This window comes from Molothrus ater, chromosome 17 (assembly GCF_012460135.2).
Source record: "Molothrus ater isolate BHLD 08-10-18 breed brown headed cowbird chromosome 17, BPBGC_Mater_1.1, whole genome shotgun sequence".
Lineage (NCBI taxonomy): Eukaryota > Metazoa > Chordata > Aves > Passeriformes > Icteridae > Molothrus > Molothrus ater.
Genome location: NC_050494.2, coordinates 11,907,722 through 11,925,256, shown reverse-complemented (window position 1 = coordinate 11,925,256; position 17,535 = coordinate 11,907,722). Strand labels below are relative to the sequence as shown.

At 45.9% G+C, this 17,535-nt stretch overlaps 1 protein-coding gene across 1 annotated transcript; it reads left to right on the top strand.

The window, feature by feature from the left end:
* The first annotated feature begins 202 nt into the window (after positions 1 to 202).
* On the top strand, positions 203 to 12,984 carry NPEPL1 (aminopeptidase like 1). Its single transcript, XM_036395760.2, is given in 13 exon segments — positions 203 to 357; positions 1,208 to 1,393; positions 2,529 to 2,699; positions 5,274 to 5,363; positions 6,027 to 6,069; positions 6,072 to 6,107; positions 6,284 to 6,426; positions 6,971 to 7,048; positions 9,500 to 9,600; positions 10,219 to 10,342; positions 10,688 to 10,864; positions 11,157 to 11,267; positions 12,092 to 12,984. Coding segments are annotated over 13 exon segments (1,569 nt in total). The 5' UTR covers positions 203 to 207; the 3' UTR covers positions 12,251 to 12,984.
* Positions 12,985 to 17,535: the final 4,551 nt, after the last annotated feature.

Genomic DNA, 17,535 nt, shown 5'->3' with positions numbered 1-17,535 from the left:
TAAAAGATCAGAATAAGCACCTTATTCTACTCCAACCCACCACGTAAGTGCACTGTGAAAAGGCACTCGGAAAGCCCCGCGGGCTCAGCGCAGCGCCCGGAGCCTGCCCGGGCCGTGCCCGGCGCTGCCGCGACACCGGCGCGTCCCCGCCCCGCGGAGCCGGGGCCGGGCCCGGGGCGGGGCGGCGCGGCCGGGCCGGGCAGGAAGATGGCGAACGTGCAGCTGGAGTTCCAGGCCAGCGCGGGCGAGGCGGACCCGCAGAGCCGCCCGCTGCTCGTGCTGGGGCAGCTGCACAACCTGCACCGCCTGCCCTGGGCGCAGCTGCGGGGGAAGCTGCAGCCGCGGGTCACCGAGGAGGTGAGGCCGCGCCGCGGGTCCGCGCCCCCTCAGAGCCCGGCAGCGCCCGCGGGGCTCCCGCGCCGCGTGTCCGCCCGGCCCAGCGGCCTCGCGGGGGCTGCGCGGCCCCGGCCCTGGGCCCGGCCCCGAGCGCCGCTGTGCCCCGGGCACCCCCCGGGCCCGGCCGGGCCGAGCCTGTTGCTGCGGCGGGGCCGCCCGGGCAGCCGCTCCCGCAGCCCTTGTGCCCACCCCGGCCGGGGAAAGGCGCTTTGCCCTCTCTGAGGGATCAGGGGGCGGCTGCAGTGAGCGCTGGGAGCCCCCTCCCCGCCCGCCGCCACTGCGGTGGGAGCTGCGGACCTGTTTGTTTAGTGGCGGTGATGGCTTGTGGTAGAATGATAAACGTTTTGCATTGCGGCTTTTAGGTCGCTAGATGTTTGGCAGGGGTTTTTATACAGGGCTCCCCAGTGTCTTAAGACAATATTTACCCTTCTTGGTTTTATTTGTTTTTAATTAAATTGCTATGTGAAATAATAATTCGGAGCTAGTAAATCATTCCTCGTATTTATCGCTAGGAAAACTGTCTCAAGTTAAGAAAGCTCTGAACCAGCCTGTGCACTAAACAGTGTGGTTTTAGATTGTAATTCATACGGCTTAAAGCAGATGCTTGTAATGGAAAGTACGTTTCTGTTTCCTGGTTAATGAACAGGTTTGTCAAATTTCCTGTTTCTCTTCACTCCAGAGCTTGTTGTGCACAATTTCTTTGTTTCCAACACCTAAACCCCTGTCATTAAAAAGTGCCTAAATCCAGCAGGAGTGAGGTGGAAGAAGTCTGGCACAGTTCTTTGTCTTTAAACGCTTCTTTTCTCCCCAGATCTGGCAGTCAGCTCTGAGCACGCTGAACCCCAACCCCACGGACAGCTGCCCCCTGTACCTGAACTATGCCACGGTGGCCGCGCTGCCGTCCAGGGTCAGCCGGCACAACAGCCCGTCCGCGGCGCAGTTCGTCACCCGCCTGGTCAGGAACTGCCTGCCCGGGGGGGTCCACAGATGCATTGTTGTAAGTGCCTCTGGAAATGCTGCTGGTGAAACGTCTGGCGAGTGTTTTCTCGACTTTTCCGGGTTGTAGCTGTCTCCAAGGAGACTGGAGGTGGACAAGTTTGACTGATATAATTGCACTGACATGAGTGGGTTTGCACTGGCATGTAGGCAAGACCTGACGGTAATGGCTTGTGCATGCTCGAGCACATTAGGTGGAGGAAATTAAGGCTGGATTCAGATGGAACATCTTCAACCAGGAATGCCCATGCAAAATGAGCTATTAGTGGCTTTTTTCGAACTAGGATTTGGGATGTCAGCACATGCTTCAGGAGGCTGATGTAGCCTGAGTGGAGGGTGTTATGTCTGTATCACAGAACCCATGAGAGGTGCCTTGCTTGGGTTGTTCAGTGAGTTTTAAAAGTCTTGATACAGATAATGCTCCAGTGTGAGTCCTTTGCAGCACTAGCTCTTGGACTTCTTTGGTCATCTTCTATACAAGCCTGATGAATTTATTTGTTTCTGTGGGTTCTCCAGTTAATATCAGATTTGTGGGTTGTTGGAGAAGACTCATACAGTCAGTGTCAGTGACAAAAATTAGTAGTCTTCACTTGGAAAACTTATTTGCAAGAGTAATAACTCTACTTAATTTTTACCCTTTGAAAATGTTTAACTGAAGCTGCTTTCAATTGGTAATTTCTATAGTGAACTTCTGAAAAATAATCTACTGGTTAATGAACTTCTGGGTTAATCCTAGCCACATTCTCATACAATTTCTGCCTTCACAGTCTCATAGAATTTCTGTCATTTTCACTTTTGTTTTGAGCACGTTTTGGTGATTCCTGTGCCTTTTTTGGTCCTGATCTGTAGGCTAACCTGTGTTAATTGCACTGGTATAATTACAGCAGTCCAGCTCCCTTAGAAGGATGAACTAATTGCAGCAGTGTAACTCATTCCAAACGGGAAATGAACTGGACCAGTTCACTGGGGCACTTTCACACTGCCTCTCTGTCCATGCAGAACACCATGAATGAGCTTCTCTTGGGCAATGTCGTTTCCCACCCAGCTCCTTTTTCCCCTCTTCCCCAGTAGCAGCCCAGATCCTTTAGGTGCAGCCTTGCACGGGGTGCAGTGTGACGTGTTTGCTGCTGTTGCAGATGGTGTGCGAGCGCTCCGAGGTCTTCGCCTCCGCCTGTGCCCTGGCCAGGGCCTTCCCCCTGTTCACACATCGCTCCAGCGCCTCCAGACGCACAGAGAAGAAAACTGTGACTGTGGAATTCTTCCTGGTTGGCCAAAACAACGGACCAATGGAAGTGGCAACCCTCAAAGTAAGATTTTGGGGGTTTTCTGTCACCTTTTCCTTCAGTTTGTTGCATGTGCAAATGCATCTGTCTCCAGCTGCCTCTGGAATAGGTGTTGTGTAATTATCTTAGCTCAGGGTTCCTTGGAGCTGATCAGTTCACAGCATCTGTGAGTGGAAATACTGAACAGATTATTGCAGCAGATGCTGAGGATGTTACTCAGAATTTACATTTCAGGGGTGGAAAACACCAAACAAAGATTTTCTTTCACAAAGAAAATATCTCCTCTCTCATGTGTATCACAGATGCAGACTCTGGTTTTAGCCTTTAATATAACACTGCTTTTGGTGTGTGGGCTCTCACTTTTTTCTACCCAGGCAAAAGCTGTGTGTGCCTGGGCAGGTGAATATCACAGTGATGTCACTAAAAGTCACTTAACAGGGATCACACATGGCCTCTGCTATTTCTGTCTGATGTACCTCTTTGGCTGAGTTTTTCTGGCAGAACTGTGGCCAAAAACAAGACCCTAAGAAAGAAAACAGCTTGGAGATGAGCTGTACATGACAGTGAAATATGTCCAAATCATCTTTCAATGGCAGCAAATCAAAGACTGTTTCCCGTGTTTGACTGTTGCAGAGAGGTAATTCCACATCAGGTAAATGTTGGCATGCCAGGTCATTCCTCTTCAAGATCCATAAACTTAAAAGCTCTTCCAAGATTTGCAGTTGATCTATTAGGGAGCTCCCTGTTCAGTGCTCCAGGTTCTGTGCTTTAGTACAGATGGATACTTCCTCAGCTGATCAGTCAGTGAGGTTACAGAAATCCCTTAAAAGTTTTGGCAATGGATTTGATAAAGGGTATGGTGTTGCTGCATTTGAAATTCACAGAATTACAGCTTTAGGGGTTTGGTTTTTAGGGTTTTGTTTTTTTTCAGTGTCTTTTCCTCTGTGCTTGGTCTTTACTCTGTGAACTGATTTAGCCCCAGAAAATGGTGCCAGCCCAGTTTTCAGCAAGGTGGCAAAGACAGGCGTGCTGAGAGTACAACTCTTGATCACTCCATTTTTCCATGCCCCAAATCAGAAAAAGCATAGGTGGTGTCAAAAATAGTTCCTTCAGATAGGTAGATTCCAAACCACTTGGGTTATTTTTAACTTCAAAACAAAGCTGCAATTATTTCTACCTCCCGTTTTTCCCCTTGATGTCAATGCCGAAAATATTACTGGCTTCCTCTTAGCTGAGTTTGCACCCCTTAAATTCAGCCAGCACCAGACAGCTAATGCAGAGCATGGAAGGGGCATGTGGTAAGACATTTTTATCTAAACCTCTCCCTTGGCATGTTGTATTTTACACCTAGTGCATTGTACAGGGTATTTTATGGTGAGGACTAGCAGGGATTGTCAGAGCTTTGCAAGATTAAAGGCTGCCATTATCCAGGTTCTCTGGAGCACTCTGGAAACACAAACACAGGCACAGCTTATTTCTGGAAGTCATGCTGCTCCCCTGGGGCTTGGCCTTGGGGTTAGAGCACCTCCTTTAACCTGCATGGCCCTAACAGGGAATCACTCCAGACAGAGTTTGGCTCCTGAGGAGGTCCTTGCCCCTTCAGGGACAGTAAAGCAATCAGAAGTAATTGCAGGGAATTGGGCACCTTTCCAAAGCAAGCCAAGGTTTAGGAGTGTGCTGGGATACAAATGTATGGAGTCCTTGGGCTGGTCTGGCCAAGCCAAACTTCAGATACCTCAGCATGAGTGAGTGAGTGTCCAACACCTCAGATTCCTGTGGAACCCATCTTGACTCACCCTTGTGCTGTGTGTGGTCCTCAGTGTAGTGTGGCTACTGGAAAGCTTGCACAAAGTTTCCTTCCCCCAGGTCTTAGAGCTTCAAGTTGTTAGTTCATGGGAGTTAAAAGTTGAAGCTTGGTGTCTGGTGTCTTCATGGTCCTTCTTTTGCCAGGGGGATCCTTCTGTAAGGAAACAGCCTTGTCTGCTTGACCATTTTGATTCTGTCCACTCTTGCTTAGATAAGTTTTTGCTCGGTCCAGGTGAGGGTCAGTCCATATTGCCACAGAAATCAGAGAACAGTGCATGTTTTACACAAACGTGGAATATTCCAGTTTCCCTAGGAGCCTGCCATATAGAATTCTCACAGCAGTAATCTTTATTTCCCTCAGCCACTCTGCTGCCCTGTACAAACTCTGCAGTTTCCCATGTTGCAGATTACACAATCTCTGCAAGTTTCCAACCCCAGCAGCCATAAGCTCATTGTGACTTCCTGAATTAGCTGCCTCTTATCTTTCTTTCCTCCATTTCACGTTGCCTTCTTGGTCTCCCTTTGGTAATGGAGAAAGATACTAATTTTGCAACACCAGTTTGCTCAGCAAAAGAATACAGTTGCTTAGAAATTAAAGCACGTAGTAAAATAAGCTGGACACATACAAAAATAATGGTGAGCTTGGCTGACATTGTTTAACTGTGCCTGTGGTGGTGGCAGTTAAGCATTAACATGCTCCAGAGGAACCACAGATGTGGTGTTGGCTGCAGGGGGATAAATGCAAAGCTGTGCCAAGGCCCAGCCCCTCTCAGTGTCCTGCTTGTGTTTCAGTGCCTGGCCAGTGCCACCGAGGGGGTCCGGCTGGCCGCGCGCATCGTGGACACCCCGTGCAGTGAGATGAACACCGACACCTTCCTGGAGGTTGGTCATGCCCCTGATGAGTGATAATTGCTAGTTGGAGCTCTAGACTGCTGTAATCAAGCCCTGGTGTTGCTGTCTCTCAGTGCAAGCTGTGTGTCAGCAGGGAGAAGAAAATCCAGCTGAGGTGCTCCGGCTCTGCCTTTGGCCTTTCATGTCTCACAGAACTGTGCAGAGTTGGAAGGAGGCAGAGTTTACAGCTTGGAGTAGGGCACTGGGAAGCTGAAAAAATGAGTTCCTCATTTGGTCACAGCACTGGATTCTTGTCTTAAACCTGATGGTGACCAGAATTACTGAAATCATGGGACAGCTGACATATTTCCAAATGAGTTTTATCATAAAGATCTGGAAAGCTGTTGAGAATGAAATTATTCCTGTCCTATTACATCACGATCCAATAGAGTGAACAGTTGTCCTTTACCTCAGAAGATTTCTTTTACTGGCAGAGTCTAAAGGTCAAATTTATATTTCATGCCGTAGTAAGTCAAGGATGTGTCAGTGGAGTTGGGCCATTGGAAAAGCAGCACCACTCCCAAAATTGTGAATGTTTGTATATGTATGCATGCAAAATCACAAAAACCCCTTAACTGGGTGCCCATTTGTGTGGAAAGGCACAAAGGTGTCCTGATGATTGACTGACAATGTCCTTTCTTCTGAATTATTAAGGAAATCAAAAAAGTTGGCAAGGATCTTGGGATTACTCCTACCATTATCGAGATGAGGAGCTGAAGGAAAGAGGCTTTGGAGGTACATCTTGTTGAGCATTACACTTTTTTCTCAGCAGATGACTGGAATGTTTTGCCATTGTGATGTTTCATTTGCACATTTTTGAAACTGTTTTATTGCCCGTAGTAATCTAAAAAAATACCCACAGGGGCTCCCTGCAGTCTTTCTTCCCCACAGGTTTAATTCTCTGTTTTCAGGTATCTATGGAGTTGGAAAGGCAGCTCTGCATCCTCCAGCCCTGGCAGTTCTGAGCCACACTCCAGATGGTGCCACACAGACCATTGCCTGGGTGGGCAAAGGGATTGTGTATGACACTGGAGGACTCAGCATCAAGGGAAAGGTACAGAGCCCTTGTTCTGCTGCTGCCTTTGCTCACACCGCTGTTTTCTGATGGAAGCAGTTCAGATAATGTCTACAGGAAACAAAAGTACCTTTTTATTGAGTTAAGTGCTTGCACTCTTGTCCTCCATATGGACACAAACTATCAGGGGAGAAGACCAAATGGGATTCAAGGACCACTGCAGAACAATTCAATAGCAACATGATATTTTGCCCTTTAAATATTGCCTGCTGAAAGGCAGAAAGTAGGAACAAAGATGTTTAATTTCTGCTTTCAAAGATAGAAACCAAACCCATTGGAGTTGGCCTTACAAGTGTGAAACTTGTAAACAACGTTTTCTTTAACAGTTTAGCAGCCCAGGTTTAGTATTTTTCACTTCCAAGACCACCAATAAGCAGAGGCACATGTTCCTTATTTGTGTTGATGACAGCTGAGCACTGTCAAAACCAGTCTCAGAAGCATCAGAAACACTGGTTCTAGCAGGCATTACTGTGAAATTCTCTTTCAAAGACAAAAAAAAAAATCTGTGGTTCTGTTTAAACAGACTACTATGCCTGGAATGAAGCGAGACTGTGGTGGAGCAGCTGCTATTTTGGGTGCCTTCAAAGCCACTGTAAAGCAAGTAAGTAAAATGTGTTAATTGATATCATGTATCCCAGCACTGCCAAGGAGCTTGGATGTATTCCCAGAGACAGAGGCCTGTCTAATCCTGAAGTTCTGACCTGCCACTGCTCTTAGTGAGCTTGAGCCACTCTGCTCTTTCTGCTATTTCAGGAAAATATTTCACATCTTTACTGGGACCTTGAGAATTGTGAGAAATTCCTTGAGTGCTGATTTTTTTTTTTAAAGGTCTTCCTTGAATTTCAGAGTTTGTTCTGTGGACTGAGTGGTTTCTGGTTCCTTGAATCAGGTCTATACTTGAGTTGTCTGGTGCTGATTTTGTTTAAGCTGTGGGATTTGGGGCAGCTGTTGTCACCTTAGCAAAGAAGGGGATGAGTGACTCTGGGATATGAAGTCTTCCTATATTCCAAGTCCTGTGCCAGGTCTAATATTAACCTAGTGGGTAAATAGCAGCTCTAGTGTCATCAGGAGCTGCTTGTTGGTTTGCTTCTGTGGTCAGAAAGTAGTGGGGGAGCTGAGAGGAAGCCAGGTATTAAATATGAAGAATTACAAATATTCCTTTTGCACTTTAACAATGCAAGCTGGGGAAAAGTGGCTGCTGCCAATAAAACTCTGCCCTCTCCACAAATCCAGTGATTGAGTCTTGCTGACAGAGCAGCTATTGCCTCCAAGGAGTATCCAAAGTTCAAAAAATATTTACTGCTGCAGATTAATGCATAGATCTGATGGATGCTTTGTCCAGGGGCTGATCAGTGCCAAATTCCCATTTCTCAATAGTCTAGCTCTGTGCCTTGGCCCTAACAGCATGTTTGATGTGGAAAGATTGTAAACTTCACAGTTATCTGCTGAGAATTAAAATTGAAAACAGATTTGTGAGCTGCATCTCAGGCAGAATAACTACCTTGCATAACTAAATCCTTCAGAAAGTTCTCTCAGAGGTGTGCAAGGACGAGAGCTGGAATGCAGAGCTTTGGGATAGCCAGGGGTGGGGGACATCCTTTCAGTCCTTATTTCCAGAGCAGTTTTGTGTGTGATTGCCTGCACTGAGAGAAGTTCCATTCACAGTCACAGTAGATGTGAGCACCAGTGATCTGTCAGTTCATACACAATCACTGCAGCAGGGAATAAACTGCCAGAGATGTGTTTGGACTGACTGAGCCTGAGAAATCTTTATATGTAAAAACAAAGGAGTGAACTCGCTGCCTCATTTTACAGTCTCGTGTGAGAAGACCTGTAAATGACATCCCTGCAGAAAATATGTTCAGAGAGGGAAGAATTTGTTGTTTCTATTTCAAGCCTTTTTCTTTATGCTTTTAAGAATAAAAGAAAGGGGGAAGAGGTTCCACTGAGCTATGCTTTGTCACAGAGACTGAAGTGGGAAATGTGTGTTGGTTAGAAAGCTCAGTGGGAAGAGGGGCAGAGGTTATTTTCCACCTTCATAAAATATCTGCCTGCATGCTGTTCAGCAGTTATACAACATTATTTTAAAAGGCTTTGGATGGCAAAATTAAACAAGTGATTTTTCCTAGAAAGATGCATTTCCTCTATTGTGAGCTTTACAACACAAGGGAGAAGAGAAAAAAGATTGACTTAAATTTTTGATTTCTGTATTGTTAGCAGGACCCTACACGTTAGCATAGTGAATCCTGCCTTTGAGGGGCTGCAGGCAGAATGAGCTTCAGGAAAAGGCAGCTGATACTGGAAATAGATTTTCACTTTTTGACACTAGATTAACAGCATGTCTCTCTTGGAGGAGAAAAATGCAGTGCAGTGCAGTGAGGCTGTGAATAGTTGGGTCATGGAGGGAAGGTCCATCTCCAGCAATGCTGTTTGCCCACCAGCTGGGCTAGAAACTGGGATTACTTTCTGCCTGGTAAATGCTGCCTGTTATTTTGAAAGGTTTTGATTGATGCCTTTGCCCTTTAGACTTCAGAACATGAGCTGATTCAGCAAGCCCAGATTTCTTCAGCCACAGACTTTTATCAAGAGATTAAGAGCCAGGTTTTCCCCCAGAATTTGATGTTGTTAAGGAGGAACAATGTTTTCATTTGTTAAATGCTGCTGACTCCCTGTCTGTTCCTAGAATCCCTCCACACAATACAACTGCTGTATAAATAACAGAATCATCATCCATTTTAAAATACCATCCATAACCACATAAGCTCTTGACTTTAAACCAAAATTAAAACATTATGAGATAAAGTAGAAGAGAGGAGGCTAAGGGAAAAAAAAACCCACAACAAAACAGGTTAAAAATGCTCTGTGCCTCCCAGCAAGAATGGCACATTTAAAAAAACCCAACTAACACCCACCCACCTGTCCAAAACCCACACCAGATTTCCTTTGAAAATTGTAGCATTGCTGTCAATGAGTCTTAATCCCTCACTGATTTCAGTCCCAATAAATCAGCTTGATGTGAATCAAAGCCCTTTCTCCCCTCTGGTTGTTACAGGGGTTTAAGGACAATCTTCATGCTGTTTTTTGTCTGGCTGAGAACGCAGTGGGACCACGTGCAACGAGACCTGATGACATTCATGTTCTTTACTCTGGAAAGTAAGATTGTGTCTATCCCTTTCTCATAAACAGAACAAACATCATTTTTCTGTTAATCTGAGAGCCATGCAGATTGTGAAGCTGTCTATAAATCAGCTTCCCTAAATATTGATAATTGCATTTCAGACATCCATAGTAGTGAGTTTTAAGTGTGCTTAGATTTTCCTGTGGGGTATGTAAATATACATCAAAATACATGGATATCATGAGCTGCACTTCCCTTAAAGCACTCAGAATTTAGGTGGTTTTTGTAGTAGAACCAGTTTTCTGTGTCCATCTGCAGCTGCACTGTGTGACAAAGCAGCAAAGACAGCCCACCAATGGATCAGAACCTGTTTTAAGAACAGATGTTTCTTCTTTGGCAGTGATTTGTAGAATCCCAGCATCACACAGGCCCAACAAGTAGAACCTGCCACGAGGGCAGCACTGTCATTTCCCTTTTCCTTGTGTGCTCTGGATGCTTGGAGCTGGGGAGTAGCAGCCCTACAGACTTGCAGACTCAAATAAGAGCAGCACATGAGGTCTGAGGCTGCTGTCTGAAGTATTCTAGTCCAGCCAGGTGAGTCCTGACTTGCAGCCTGAAGCAGTCCAGTGTGACATGGCCTGTTTTCCTCCCAGAACTGTGGAAATCAATAACACTGATGCAGAAGGGCGCCTGATCCTGGCTGATGGAGTCGCCTACGCCTGCAAAGACCTTGGGGCTGACATCATTCTGGATATGGCCACTCTCACTGGAGCTCAGGTACAGCACTCCACATTCATTACTCAGCTTCTCTTCTTTATGCAACTTTTTTGCTTTTGCATTCTTAAATTTAAAGTGGAGTTCTGATGACATCAGCAGCTGATGTAAGCAGGCCAGTACTTCATGTTTGCTGTTCAATTTATAATTACCAGAACTGATTTGTTAATAGTGATCAGGATTTTCTCGTCCATGAAATGGCTTCCATTTCATGTCATACACAGAGTGGTACAAGGTACAAATTTAACACTATTATTTTCTAGCACGTGTTCATGTTTCATGCAAGGTTATATTGATGAGCAGTGGTGGAAGGTGACTTCTTCCTGATTTTGTCCTTTACCTCATCAGGGAATTGCTACAGGAAAATACCATGCTGCTGTCCTTACCAATAATGAAGAGTGGGAAAAGGCTTGTGTTAAAGCTGGCAGGAACTGTGGAGACTTGGTCCATCCTCTGGTGTACTGCCCTGAGCTCCACTTCAGTGAATTTACCTCTGCTGTAGCTGATATGAAGAACTCTGTAGCAGTAAGATTTCTTTTTTTTTTTTTTTTAATTTCTCTATTACATAAAAATATGTGTTTTGTAGACATGTTTATGTATTACATAAAAATATGTGTTTTGGAGAGGAATTGAGCATGGCCACCCTGCTGCTAGGGACTAAGTCAAGGATTTACAGTAAAGTTGGTTTGTAAGACTGTTCTGGGGCCATTTGTTAAGCTTTATATGAAATTTGTGTACCTGTCTTTCCTCTAGGCAGAATGAACCATTTACATTTTCTCTGTTGGTGAGACCAACTCTATTTTTATTGCTCCCACAGGACAGAGACAACACCCCCAGCTCCTGTGCTGGGCTCTTCATTGCCTCCCACATCGGCTTCGACTGGCCGGGGGTGTGGGTGCACATCGACATCGCTGCTCCCGTGCACGCCGTGAGTGTCCTGCCCTGCTGGGCAGCACAGCTGGGCAACAGCTGGGCAACACAGCGGGGGAACAGAGCTGGGCAACACAGCTGGGGAACACAGCTGGGAAATACACCTAGGAAACACACCTGGGGAAGCACACCTGGGGAAACACAGCTGCTGCTGCCTGTGTTGGGTCCATCCAGTTCAGAGGGACAGAAATAGGTGGAGAAGGGTCCTTTAGAAAAGCACTGGCTCCTCTCTGTTGTGAGTTTCTTGGTTTGGTACAGTTTCATCTGTTCGTATTTTTCGTTTTGGTTTTAAGATATTTTAACAGCCACTTTAATCAGTGACATCTTTATCATTGTGAGCATTGACATCTTGCCTGGTCTCTGTTCATGGCAATAATCCCAGCCTTCCATTTTCAACCATGTTGTTTTAAGATGAATGACCAGAATTGATCATCCTTCCAAAAATATGTTCCCTTTGGTGGAACTTGTGTATATTCTTTTTTTTTCCCTAAAACCCAAGCCAATTCACTCCACTTGCTTCTTTTTTTTTTTTTTAAACCCAGTTTATTCAGCTCATATTCCAAATCCAGGCTCAGGCTGGGTGGGAGATCCCCTGCCCTGAACAATGCTGGCCTCTCTCCACCCACAAGTCAGTGGGAGCTCTGTTCCCATGTGTTGGTTTAATCCAGCTGGGACAGATTCCAGTGGCAGTGAGGATCCAGCAGCACAGGGCAGGGGCTGGCAGTGGCTGCTGACCACCACAGCTCTCGTTGGATCAGTAGCCAAATTAAAACTAACCCAGCTCCGCCAAGTGTGAACTGTGTGGTTTTGGTTTTGTTCTAGGGTGAACGAGCTACTGGCTATGGTGTGGCTTTGTTGCTGTCCCTGTTTGGAGGGGCCTCTGAGGACCCTTTGCTGAACCTGGTGTCCCCCCTGGGCTGCAATGGGGACTGTCCCCCTGAGGAGATGGAGAGGGACTCCAAGAGACGGCGCCTGGTTTGACACAGCCCCAGCCCTGCTGGGCCCTGGGCTTACCTCACTTTGCACTGATCTGCTCTCAAGCAATGAAATATCACACGTCAGAAATTCCCTTTTTTTTTATTATCATGATAAGATTTATTACTTGTTTCTGATAAAAACAGCCTGATGTATTGTTTAGTTTGGTTTTTTTTTTAAATTATTGGTGCACACAGTTGCTGAACAATATCAGTGGTGCAGAGTCCAGGCTCAACTAACTATATCAGGAAGAGGCCAAGTCCTCCTCTGAGCTCCTCACAAAACCTAACTAAGTGCATTAATGCATGAGAAGCTCTCTCTAGTCTGAAGAAGCAACTGCAGCTATAGCTTACAAAGCTTTCTGAATTAATTATTATATGTGAGGTTTTATCAGACATTTCTGCAGGCAGGCCTCACTACATCTCAGAACACAGGAGGAAGAAAACTCTGTAGACTTGGCTTATTCAGAGACAGTTTAGCTTAGCAGCAAAGGAGATGTAATGAGAAAAGGCCTATAGGTGCTGTTTCTGCATGTTTTAATGTTCTTCTGACCAGTAAAATCAGCAAGAAGGGTTCAGAACATGTCTATGTAATTGTTTCCCATACAAATTACAGAATGTATTCATGTTAAATGAGGAAAACAATAGAGGGACTGTGATTGAGTAAAATCAGTTTACAAAGCAGAGTGGCATCTTGCCACTTAATAAATTTATTATTATTAAAGAAGCTTACATATCCCATGTGGTGTTTTGTGGTGTTATTTACATTTCTGAGAACACTGAGTGCTCCAAACCCTTGTGTACAACATGATCACCCTGCTCACATTGCTTTTCCCAGCACTCAGACAGAGCTGAGGGAGGAACAGCTTGCAGCAAGTGCTTTGGGGCAGTCCTGCAGAACTTTGTGCTTCCCTTCATTTGATTCAGCAGCTGCCAGGGTGCTCAGTGTGAGTTTCTGTACAGCCACAGGGACACCCACAGGAAGTGACTGGTCCCAGCTGATGTCATGGCAGTGACAGGGCTGGGAACAGAGAGCCCCAGTCCCTGTCCTGGGCTCCAGAGCAGCCTCTGGAAGCATTTCCTGGCTCCAGCAGCCTCAGTGGTGAGAAACCCCCCCAGCACCCCCTTGGCTGCTCTCCAGGCAGGGATTGTCCCTTTCCCTGGAGAACTGGGGTTGGTTTTAGCTGGAGTTCCAACACTGAGGGACACCAAGAACTTCTTGATTAAAGACTTCTTGGAAAGCTTAATGCAGAGGGGAGAAGGATGTGTTTCATTCTGATTGTGTGGCCCTATTTGATAGACAAAATGTAACTTAAAAAAACTGCAACCCCAGAACTCCCTTACTTCCTGTATTTGTTTCTCCCTTGCTGTTGTGGCTCCCTGGCCCACCTGGGTTTTAAGAAATTTGTGTCTGAATGAGTTCTGCCCTTGGTAATTCTTAACACTTGGTGTAAAGCACTACCTGGTACCAGAAACTGCTGTGGGAAATGTGTTGATGAAGTTATTTTTATTACAGACTCAGCATTGAAGCAAATAGTAACATGTTCTAATTTCAATGCTCAGATCATCTTCAATCCCCATCTTGTAGAAGTATTCTTCAAATTAATCAATTCTTATTTTGAAATGTAGTGTTTTGCCATATTTTTACATAAAAAGTGGCCTGTGGCTTTGTGGCACGAGGCTCAGTTCTGATGTTATTCACTGAATGATAACAGAGAAGTTTGATTTTCATGGCTGATTATCATATTCTTCAATTTTGCTGTGTCTCAAGGCATATAATTCTGCTGGATTTAATTTGGAAGGCACTTAATAGAGGCCATTTTTAAAACTAAGTACCTCATATTAAAGAAATCTATTAAGAAAAACTTGAAAAGCAAATTAAATGTTTGGGAAATCAAAACCTGAAAACCAGCTGAACTTTGCTAAAGGACAGTAAAATAAATGAATTCAACACCTAATAATAAAAAAGTCTGATGCTTCCTGTGTATCAGAGATACAAAATAAAAAGGCTCTTTCAAATCTGTAATAAAATCTCTTGCTGTTCCTCATGTACATTATTATTGCCTTCTGTTTTGATAAAAGGTTTATTCTCCAGGGCACAAGCTTTGGGCCTACACAAGACAGTGATTTGTGAGCTGCATTTGCCAAATAAATTATTCTCTTTCCTCTGTATTTGACAGAGCTTGCCCTGGGATCATTCCCATTAAGCTCATAATGTTTCTTAACCCCTAATGAGTGGAATTTCAGTTCCTTTAGTTTGCTCACCTGTTTCTGGGTGCTGTGCAATTTTAACTCCTGGGTTTGCCCTGAGGTATCCTGGTGTTAGACCTGGAAGCAGTCTTCAACAGGGGAGATCCCAAAACTGTCTTACAAACAGCAAATACATAAAAATTGATCTGTCAGGTCATTACCAAAACAAGAATAAGCCCATGCTGAGCAGCAAAGCTGGAATTTGTCCCTGCAGCCCCTGGGGTGAGCAGGTTCCAGAAGCCCCCCTGACCCTGTGTCCCAACATCTCTGACACAGAAAATTCCCTGGTGGGGAAGAGCAGGAATTATTTACAGGAAACACTTCCAGGCACCAGGGCTTCGACCTCTGGGTTTAGATCTGCACTTGAAGTGTGTTCTGGCACCACTTTAGCAACTTTAAACAGCAACACTCCCACGCTGGGCAGGGAGCACCTGCAGAGCTCTGCAAGCCCTGGGCAGCCCTTCACAGGTACCTCAGAGCCTTGGGGACCCCAAACCCCGGGTTCCCAGGGGTCCTCCCCTCCTCAGCTGCCTCCCGAGCAGGCACAGGCTCACAGAGCCTGGGAGGTGCCTCCTGGTCTTTTGTGGGTCTTAGAGCTTAAACCTCTGCAGCTGGGAGCCCAGCACCTTTAAAAGGACGATGGTAACCAGGAGCTCTTCAGGTCTCCTCACTTCCTCCTTGGGGCTGTGCTGCTGTTCCCAGGGTGGCCCAGTGGGAGCTGACACAGGCAGCAGGTGAGTTAAGAATTGTCTCTGCCATGGCCCAGACCATCCCTGTGGGCAGCAGTTTGCTGTGAAACGTGTGACAGACCTGGGAGCACGAGGCTGGTCTGTTGGTCTGCTTGTTAAAGTGAAGCTGGTGCTCAGTCAGGGCAAACCTGTCTGTGATGTGCTCAGCCTGTAAACCTTACTGCAGGCAGGGCCTTTGCTGCCTGTGCTGTGTTTTGCCTGAGGAAATTCAGCCAACAGTGTGTTTTATCCCATTTTGGCACTGTGCTCTCTGAACTGGGAACTGGCAACAGACACGTCACAGAGTGTTACCTGCTGCTCCAGAAAGATGGATTTGGGCAAAACAATAGTTGGGAATTAACTTGTGCTGGGCACTTCTGACCCTGGGAAGGTGCAGTAGGGATTTGGGTTCCCTCTGGGTGTGCTGGACCTTACCTGTGGCCTCTGGATTGGAGCTGAGTGTGGAGAGATCAACACCCCTGCTGTCCCTGGGGCCTGTGAGAGAGGGAGCACAGAAATCCCATCCTGTTTGTGTGTGGACAAACTTCTGCAAAAAGCAGTTTTTTGGAAAATCGTCTTTGGGACGTCTAGACAAGCACCTGTGTTCCAAGGTTGTTCGGGTGGGTCAGGATATGTTTTATTTTGTAGTTACCTGTGCACAAAGCTGCTACTGACCCCATTTGCTCCAGCTGGAGCAGCATCCATACAGGCAAAGGGCCCTCCTGTACTGCACTGCCCTCACCCTGAAGCTGCACAAGGGCACACCAGGCAATTAAATTGATTTTTCTCCATTTGCACGTGTAAGGGTTGGAACTAGTACATCTTCCTCCTCCGTCCCCATTGTGGTTTGTGTCTTGGAAATTCTCTTGCCTTGGTATGTGATGTCTCCTGGGCTCTGGATGGGAAAGCAATAGTTTTCCAAAACTGCTGTGCAGGGATTTTTATTTTTCCCTTTCATGTTTTCTTTCAAACACTTCTCTTACACAAAACCCACAGAGAGAGTTCCAGGCAGTGTCCACCCATATGAAACCAGACATTTTTTTCCACAATCTTTTTATAGATTTGATAATATTTAACTCGGCATGTATTAAAAATGTATGGAGTACATAAAATTCATTATAAATGTCACCAAACGGGCCAATGGCTTTTTAATATCACTGCCACAAGACTGTATTTTAACCTATTTCCTGTCTGGATCCATTCCAGTGGCAATTCCAGGAGGGGAATATATTTAGTCTATATTTACTTAGTCTGTTTAACTTTCAGTTAGTGTCTTTGGCTGATCCCGTGGCCGTGCTATTTTGGGATGATTTATACAATATTTACATTAAATTCTGCTAATATTTCCTTGCCTCTTGAAGTTGGATTACACTATTTACATCTCAAAGGCCCAAGTTGGAGAAATAAGCAGCTGTTCCAGGCACCAGAGAGACTTTAGTGTAGGGGAGGCTGCCAGCAATGAGACCATGAGTCTGAAATACTCGTGGAGGAATTATTTAGGATTGGACCAGTCCTCCATGAAGGAATCGTGGAATGGTTTGGGTTGGAAGGGACTTTAAAGACTGCCTGGATCCAAACCTCCTGCCATGGTCCCAGGCTGCTCCCAGCCCTGTCCAGCCTGGCCTTGGGCGCTCCAGGGATCCAGGGGCAGCCTCAGCTTCATTGGAAAACCAACTCCAGGTGTGAGGTGCTTCCCTCACAGGGGAGAATTTCTTCCCAATACCTAAACAAATCTGCCCTTTTCCAACTTGAAGCCATTTCCCCTTGTCCCAAGTCCCTTTCCAGTTCTCTTGGGGTTCCTTTAGGCTCTGGAAGGGGCTCTGAGATTTCTCTGGAGCCTTTTCTTCTCCTGGCTGAACACCCCCAGCTCTCTCAGCCTGTCCTCACAGGAGAGGAGCTCCAGCCCTCAGAGCATCTTTAGGGCCTCCTCTGGACTTGCTCCAGCTTATCCACGTCTGGGGATCAGAGGGAATTCCCCTCATGTCTGCAGAGGTGGAGCAAAGCCCTCAGCTGAAGGCAATGGATGAAGTGTCTCACTCTGGTCCCTGTGTGCTGTGGCAGGAGGAGCAGGACAATGGTCCTGAGCTGTGTGATTGAGCTTTTACAATGCTGACAGAAACCTTCAAATCACAGTTTGGATGCTGAGGTCATATCCCTTAATAAAAAAAAAAAAATTAAAAATTGGATTTATAACAAAAATTAGGACAAAAATAGATTCAGCATCACTTAACTGCAAACATGCATCACAGTTTGCATGTGTGAGTCATTCACAGAGGGGAAAACATTCCTCTCTGCATAAATGGAAATTTACCTT